The sequence below is a fragment of the Cydia amplana genome, chromosome 17 (genome assembly GCF_948474715.1).
Source record: "Cydia amplana chromosome 17, ilCydAmpl1.1, whole genome shotgun sequence".
In the NCBI taxonomy this organism is placed as follows: Eukaryota; Metazoa; Arthropoda; class Insecta; order Lepidoptera; family Tortricidae; genus Cydia; species Cydia amplana.
In genome coordinates, this window is record NC_086085.1 from 1,955,684 (window position 1) to 1,964,609 (window position 8,926).

The following is an 8,926-nucleotide window of genomic DNA, read 5'->3' on the forward strand; positions in this document are numbered from 1 at the left end:
GAGCAGGCGTCCGTTCCGTAGCGGTACGGTACGCGGCAACTACTATGGCTAGACACCAAAATTGGTGTGGGCCGCATGTACTTGTAGCCACGCGACAAAATGGCGGAGTGAGCCACGCCTGACGCAGGGTAGTTTGCGGTGAGCTGTTGGCGAGCAGCGACCCCACGGAATCGGTGCTCCTGGGGAGTTCTGTTACCCGAAAGGTGGTGCAGAATTCTTTGCCTCTTGCTTTAGACGGCCATCCAGAGTGGAGTAGCGAGAGCTGCGTTCTCGAGGGTAGAAGTTACGCATCATAGTATAAAACAAAGTCGCTTCCCGCTGTCTGTCTGTCTGTAGGTATGTATGCTTAGATCTTTAAAACTACGCAACGGATTATGATGCGGTTTTTTTAATAGATAGAGTGATTCAAGAGGAAGGTTTATGTATAATTTGTTAACCCATGTGAAGCCGGGGCGGGTCGCTAGTATGTATATATTATACAGATTATATTTACCATACTATGGACCACGAATTTGGATATGTGGAATACCACCCTTAGGTACTTCACATTAGTACACTGTTCAAGCGATGCGTAGCTATAGGCTTAACTGGGTACTCGAACTATTATGCGAACATTACATTCAACGCTCAATATTCATGATGATATAGCGATGTGAAAAACAGAAAGAGCACTACAATTGTTCAAGAACAATATTATACTTATAGAGTCACTTGAACTATTTTGAGTACTTTTACAGTCGGAATACAGCGCCTACAGTTATTATTTTTTTAAATAATACAGTGACTTATTTTTCTCTTTATTCATTCCGGGCAAAGAGAGAGTATTGAGGATGCGTAACAAGGCACATCACTGTCAAACCTTCTTAGTGTTTATTATTATAAACGTATATCATGAATAGGTAATTGGCAACTCGTGTCAATTTAAAACACTCCCTTCGGTCGTGTATAAATTTTTCGCCATTCGTTGCTCGAAATTCTTATTTCTCGCACTTGTATCCAAATGTACTACATATTATCTCTTTTACTTTTATTACTGATTTATTTTTATGAACTAGCCTTCAAAAACAGCGCTATGACTATTCTATATTGAATTTTCGTCTTGCGACTCCCTCGCTCGGTTTTAATCGAATACGCAACGATGATGAGCTCTCAATTATTCAGCATTATCGGTACTTTATCGGACATCTAGTTACTGTGGTTTTATGAACAGCCGATATGGTATTTAACTTTTTATACTTTACTTAAGACAGTAATATATTTTGCAATAAGAGCACAGAGGGGTAACTCAGATATACCTATCTGAAATGATAACCTTTTTTAATAAGACACTTTTAGTACTTCTGGTTAAGTATTATAAGGTCTGTGTGTTTCTTTGGTTTGTCGTTTTATAAAAGCTTTCTATATGATAAATTAAGTATTAGAGATATTTTATTATATTTATTTTTTATTATCATTAAATCACTTCCTACAGCTCAATAGCATCATATATATAATTAAAGCATCTTTTGGTTGGTTTAGATATCTCTCAATGCTTCGGCAGTTCGTTCTGGTAGTTAGGGTAGTACTCCTTAACGTTGTAGAAGTTGGCGAACTGTTCTCCCTCGTGGTAGATGAGCACATCCTCGTAGTAGATGTTGGGCTGCTTGAAGTAAGTCTCGTACACGGGGCGGTCGAAGGGATAAGACATGGGCTTCATGTCGGGGAAGACAGCCTTGTACTCTTCCATCTCCTTAGGCAGAGGAGTGTAGGGGTAGACGACGACGTACAGCTGGAAGGGGAAGCCACCCTTGGTACCCTTAGGCAGCATCATTCTCTGGGGCTGGTAGAAGAACTTTTCAGACATATCTACAGGAACCTTTCCTTGTTTGAAGTATTTCAAGATATCCATCACAGACACGGAGTCGTCCTTGAACAGGGCGAAGTCGATGGATCGACGCTCAATCTTGTTCTGTCCAACAGTCAGCTTATGCACGAACCAGTCAAGCTCAACAAAGTTCATCCAGTTGTCTTCAATGCTAAGAGGATAGCCATTGCTGTCGTATTTGGGACCCAGGAAGATCTTGAACACGGCGTCGTTGGCGACGTCAGACTTGACATCGACGGTGACGGTGAAAGGCTTGTGGTTGAGACGGGGCTGACGGACGGTGTAAAGGGTGGGTTTGTTACCCTTGAACTCCTGAACTTTGTGGAAGATGTCGTTGGTGATGTCAAAGTCGTAGGGCTCGAAGAAGGTGACCAGTTTGTCGGTCTTGACGTCGCTGATCTTGACTCCCTCAAAGTGGAGCTGGCTGTAGCTGTAGGGTTCCAGGTACTCTTTCCATTGGAGGATGTAGTTCAGGATGCGAGCGTAGAACTGGTAAAAGACGGGGTCACGCAGCGAGGTCTGGTAAAGCTCCAGAGCGCTGGGGAAGATGGTGTATCTGGAAAGGCGATCAATCTTTAGTAAACTTGTACTAATCTTTCAGAAACTACATAAACATTTCAAGCAATTCAGCGTCTATCAAACATGGCGTCTTTTATTGGCGATTTTGGTGAGTTATATTGAGAAAATATCGTTTTTGTTCACTGAAAAGACTGAATTTTAACAGTACACTTGACAAGAAAAAATGCCACGACATTGTTTTCTCTCTTGTCGCCAATGGAAAACTTGTGACGACTTATAGAGTGTATGTAAACAGATGTTTTGATAACTTACTTGTCAGTAGGCTCAGGAGTGCCGGAGAGGAGGTGAAGACCGATGTTCTCGTAGAAACGTTCGTAGTTCTTGGGCAGCTTCTCGTAAAGGTCGACCGTGGTGAACCAGTACTTGACGACGAAGTCGATGGCCTCGGAGTTGCGCAGGTCAATCTTTTGGTTGTACTGTAAAGGAAGCAGAATTTGTAGTAATCTTACTCATAGCAACACTCTTAAGTGATTGAAAGTAGATTTTATGCCATTGTATTTAATAAAGTTTTAGATATAATATTTAAAACTTTCGCTTTTTGAACACATATTAACTCACATTTATCCGTCTATAAATGTGAGTTAATAAGTTTAAGATAGGTTATAAGGCAAAATAGAAGTTAATACTTACAGCCTTGAAGTGGCCTTGCTCCAGGTAGTACAAGAAAGTCTGCTCGTAGTTAGTAAGGTAGGTAATGTACTGTTCATTTTCAACCTTGTTGATCTGGTAGTATTCGTTTCTCGAGAAGAAGGGATAGTAAGAGGACAGCTGGCAATAGTAACCGGTCTCGATGGGCTTGTACCACGAGAATTCAGGGATCTCTCCAAGTCCGCTGCTGAGACGGTTCAGGTAGTACTTAGCAATAAGCTGTTGGTAGCTGAAGTAGAAGATGTCTCCACGCATCTCTTCAAGGTGAGGTAAGCTGCACTTGTTCCACCAGAAGGGGTAGAGAATCTGGAAGTAGTAGTAGTAGGAGTTCATGCCAATGTCCTCAGTGAAGTAGGAAAGTTTGTCCTCAGCATTGCCGGTCAACCAGGGGCTGGTGTAGTTGGAGTAGAAGACGTATTTGTCGCTCTCGTGGTAGATGCCGTGGTTAGCAGCATAGGCGGGGTCGAAGTCGCCGTTCTGCATCTTGGTGCGGTATGCCTTCAGGAAAGTCTTGGTGTTGACGAAGTACTGAGGGAACATCTCGTACGGAGCAGGGAGCACGAAGGTCTGGGTGTCGGGGCGTTTGTAGATAGCGATGTAGTAGGCGTAGAGGAACTGGCCATCGTTGAAGTGCACGCGGGCGAAGGCGGCGGTCTTGTAGAAGGTCTCGAAGTCCTTGGCGTAGTAGAAGAGCTTGAAGAGAGCGATGGCCTCCTCCCTCATCTCATCGTAGAAGACGGAGAAAGTCTTGTACTTGGGCATGAACCCGCTCTTGTAGTACATCAGGAATTCCTCGACGGCCTTCTTGTTCTGAAATTGTAACGGTTAGTTCAGTGAAAAATTACACGGTTTAAAATTTTAAATCAAAGCGCTTTTCAGCTTAAGCAGCTCACCTATTTATAATTTTTTAATTAATTTTTTAGGTACAAAATTTTGTGTTGATGTTTCTTATAAACAACAACAATATTTTTAAAGGAACGTTAGGTACTTGTGACAGAATTTTTAAGAATTCACACTTTTAGTTAAACTTGAACCTCCGGTGTACGATCGGGATAAAATTTGATGTACTTATCATTTTTATATGAGGATACAACAACATTACAAAAAGCTTGATTGATTACCCAGTAATAAAATGCCAAAAAAACACCTTCACAAAAGATGTACTACATTGGATTTGGTCTCTTTAAATACAGTTAGTTTGAAGGAAGAAAACAAGTATAAAAGGAACTTTATGAAACTGTGTAACTAAAATAACTAAAATAAAAAAAATTAGTTTTTGACAGAATCGTGTCAAAAATGACATACTTTTTAACCGCCTTCAAAAAAAAGGAGGTTCTCAGTTTGACCCGTATGTATGTATGTATGTATGTATGTATGGATGTATGTATGTATGTATGTATATTTGTTCGCGATTATCTCGTCTTTGGCTGAACCGATTTTGATGCGGTTTTCAGAAAAGTGTTTCTTACATTCTGGAGAAGGTTTTAGTATACATAGATCTGAGCTGATGCTGAACCCTGGCTGTACCTAGTGGAACTCAGGTTTGGTGCAACATAGGCTAACGCTGTTTTGGTCATCCGACACGCCTTGATGAGCACTTGGGAGAGCAGTACCCAAGATAGAGCTGATGCTGAACCCTGGATGTATCTAGTGGAACGCGGGATGTACCTAGTGGAACTCAGGTTTGGTGCAACATAGGCCCACGCTATTTTGGTCATCCGTCTCATCTTGATGAGCACTTGGGAGAGCAGTACCCAAGATAGAGCTGATGCTGAACCCTGGCTGTACCTAGTGGAACTCAGGTTTGGTGCAACATAGGCCAACGCTATTTTGGTCATCCGTCACATCTTGATGAGCACTTGGGAGAGCAGTACCCAAGATAGAGCTGATGCACCAAATCACCCTGGCTGGCAGGGTTCACCCTGGCTGTACCTAGTGGAACTCAGGTTTGGTGCAACATAGGCCCACGCTATTTTGGTCATCCGTCACATCTTGATGAGCACTTGGGAGAGCAGTACCCAAGATAAAGCTGATGCTGAACCCTGGCTGTACCTAGTGGAACTCAGGTTTGGTGCAACATAGGCCCACGCTATTTTGGTCATCCGTTCACATCTTGATGAGCACTTGGGAGAGCAGTACCCAAAATAGAGCTGATGCTGAACCCTTGCTGTACCTAGTGGAACTCAGGTTTGGTGCAACATAGGCCAACGCTATTTTGGTCATCCGTCACATCTTGATGAGCACTTGGGAGAGCAGTACCCAAGATAGAGCTGATGCACCAAATCACCCTGGCTGGCAGGGTTCACCCTGGCTGTACCTAGTGGAACTCATGTTTGGTGCAACATAGGCCCACGCTATTTTGGTCATCCGTCACATCTTGATGAGCACTTGGGAGAGCAGTACCCAAGATAGAGCTGATGCTGAACCCTGGCTGTACCTAGTGGAACTCAGGTTTGGTGCAACATAGGCCCACGCTATTTTGGTCATCCGTCACATCTTGATGAGCACTTGGGAAAGCAGTACCCAAGATTGAGCTGATGCTGAACCCTTGCTATACCTAGTGGAACTCAGGTTTGGTGCAACATAGGCACACTTTGTTTTGGTTAACCGACTTGTCGTCGTGTGTCTATGTTGCAGAGTTCCACTAGGTGGGTCGATGAACTTTTTTCTGCCTTTAAAAAAAGGATGTTCTCAGTTTGACCCGTATGTATGTATGTACGTATGTATGTGTGTATGTTTGTTCGTGATTATCTCTCGTTTGGCTGAACCGATTTTGATGCGGTTTTCAGAAAATTGTTTGTTACATTCTGGAGAAGGTTTTAGTGTACAGTACATGGATGGTTTGAAAAACCAATTGGAGCCGGTAGGTGGCCATGCTATCGGTATACCTATGTTGCTAAAACCGATTTAGATAAAATAGTGGGAGTGGGAGTCGGACTCGGACTGGGACTGGGAATGGGAGTGGGAGTGGGAGCAATATACATACAAATCGTTTAGCACCAAAACGTCATATTATGTTGTGTCGCGATTATCATCGAGTTAGGCCATCACCAACATTAGTAGGTAGTTACTAGCCCAAAACTAAATGGAGAGCCTAACAAACTAGTATTTTAGCCCAAAACCTAAAATAAATGAATTACCTACCTATCACTAAAAAGGAAAAAATAAAATAAAATAAATAAAAAATAATTAAAAAATTAAAAATAAACAAATAAAACCAAAATAAAATAACTTAATATAATATTATCTTTTTTAAAGAAAGGGAACCGTCTTCAAAAAACCAACCTACTGAAAAGTACAAAATAATTTTTATATGGCACCCCTTTACGTGTCCAGTCCCTATCACGTCGTAAAGCAAATTTTTGCCAAAAAGTAATTAATACCTAATAATAAGAAAATTAATAATCATCCGGGTAATGACTTAGTTTTTGAAGGCGGTGCCAAACCAACAAAAACAGTCTTTACTACCAATCAGAAAAAAAATACGAGTACGTAGTACCTACAAGAACTAAATTAATGAGTAAACTAAGATGTCTAATGCAAGTAAGTGCAGCGTTCTTCGTTGTCTAAAATATCGGTTCTCAAAAATTTTGGTTTGGCACCGACTTCATAAACTAAGTAATTACCCGGATGATTATTAATTTTCTTATTATTAGGTATTAATTACTTTTTAGCAAAAATTTACTTTACGACGTGATAGGGACTGGACACGTAAAGGGGTGCCATATAAAAATTATTTTGTACTTTTCAGTGGGTTGGTTTTTTGAAGGCGGTTCCCTTTTTTTATTGGGATGATCTTTTGAACTTACGGTGTAGTTGTCAATGTTAGCCTCAACATCGTATTCATAACCAAGCTTGAACCATTCGGCGTCCTGTCTGTACTGCTGTATGCTCTCCAGAAGGTAGAGGACTTTATATTGGCGCTCGATAAATTGAACGTCAACTGTAATAAAGAAAATATGGTTATTAGTACATTTAGGATTATTTTAATTGCTGTAGTAAAAGTAGAATTAAATACAATCGTTATGTTTGTTTAGAAAAATATTAAATTAATGATTACGTGAAATTAACCGATCGCATTAAAAACACAATACTGCGCTCCACGAAAAACCGACGTAGCTAAAACTGCTGCCAAGGTTAACTGGGACTGGACAAAACACGTCTGCCGTATGCCGGACTCTGTGGGCCAAAACAGCCACCCTTTGGATCCCACAAATTGTAAAGCATCATGGTAGACCTCGTCGGAGATGGCGGAACGAGCTTGAAGCCTTTGATTGAGAGACTGAGAAACTTCAGGGGATAGGGATACGTGGATGAATAGGGAGGCCTGTGCCCAGCAGTGGGACAATATGGGCACACCAAATATTTATTATGCACATATATTCCCCATACAATCAAAATCAAAAGGCAAACACTGGTAATTACAATGAGTTTGGGATAGTTCACGGGTACGAATATCTGCTCAGCGGATAAAATAATATCTATAATATGTTTGTAGTTGTGAACCTTTAGAATATGTTAGTACAGATAAATATTTAGGTATACTGAATATACAGACAGAATCAAAGAAAGATAATTAAAAGAAGTACCTAGTTAGTTAAAAATCTAAAAATAAGCTTAAAGGGATTTACGATAAATTGCACACGATATATTGTGTAAAATACTTCATATAAATCAAATGGCAGTAGAAAATTATTAAGATGATAAATTTAAGGTTCTATACCTAATAAAGTAAATATAAAACAAGGAGCATAAGGCTTTAAACATTTGTAGAAAACACTGCTAAAAACTGTAATGGCAAAAGAACAATAATATTTTTGATACAAAAATTGTATAACGAAACTAGCTTGCTAAGGGAAGAAAATAAATGTAGTAGTAACTGAATTTAAGAAAAGGCTACAAAACGTGATTGGAAAAATTGCCCTAATATGAATACTGTATCATTTACTTACCTAAGTAGGTAAAAAAAAAACTATCGCCATAGGTACATGTTCGCTTTTTAGATAGTATTCTAAGCTTACTATTAATGCATCATAGAGATATTTAAAAAGTAAAAATGAGCGCTTTCTCGCCAACAAACTGCAAATTTTGCATTACTTTATGATAAATAAATAAATAAAAATTACATAATGATATTTAGGGGTATGAAACCATAGCAAATTATCGCCACAACCTCAGATTCGGGGGTAGATTATACTATTTTTACACATAGTAGAAAATTACATTTTCAATTTTATTTAAAACTTAGAAATTTCGTTGGGGTCATTTAATTTTAAGAGTAATTGTTAAAGGATAATTAATAAAAAAATAAAGCTCTTACCAGATTTCAGCTCCACTTCATGTTTTTGCGGAACAGACGGAATAGAACCGGCCACGGCCAGGGCCACCACAGCAGCTAGGATCAGGACAGTCTTCATCTTTCCAGACAGACCTCAACTGTGCCGAACTGACACCAGGTATGGCCGTATATACCCGATGCACTACCTTATCATCTACCAAGCAACGTGCAGTGTTTACGATTTTAAGTATCAGGTGACCTTTCACGCGATGTTTACAATTTCGACTATCTTCGCAGATAGTCGAATTGTCTCCAATGGAATATTTAAAGCATTAATACATTTGAGCTCATCTGAGGGATCATGTCTTTCTAATACCTCGTTCAGTATCTTGTTCAACAACTGGCCAAGAACGATACAACTCCGGATACCTTGGAATAGAAATGCTGTTATGGCTCAGTTAGGTAATACATCTTTTTCTAATGTAAGATGGAAAGACTGTTTTCGAAAACTCAAACTTAACCAATCACGTTCGCTATAGTTTTCATTGAATGTTTGT

At 40.0% G+C, this 8,926-nt stretch overlaps 1 protein-coding gene across 1 annotated transcript; it reads right to left on the reverse strand.

Moving 5' to 3' along the window:
• Nucleotides 1–1,518: 1,518 nt before the first annotated feature.
• Nucleotides 1,519–8,538, reverse strand: LOC134655694 (arylphorin subunit alpha-like). Its single transcript, XM_063511151.1, has 5 exons — nucleotides 8,412–8,538; nucleotides 6,901–7,034; nucleotides 3,074–3,901; nucleotides 2,696–2,859; nucleotides 1,519–2,420 (listed from the first exon to the last, which is right to left on the reverse strand). Exons 1-5 carry the CDS (start codon nucleotides 8,506–8,508, stop codon nucleotides 1,526–1,528), a joined length of 2,118 nt encoding a protein of 705 aa, XP_063367221.1. The 5' UTR covers nucleotides 8,509–8,538; the 3' UTR covers nucleotides 1,519–1,525.
• Nucleotides 8,539–8,926: the final 388 nt, after the last annotated feature.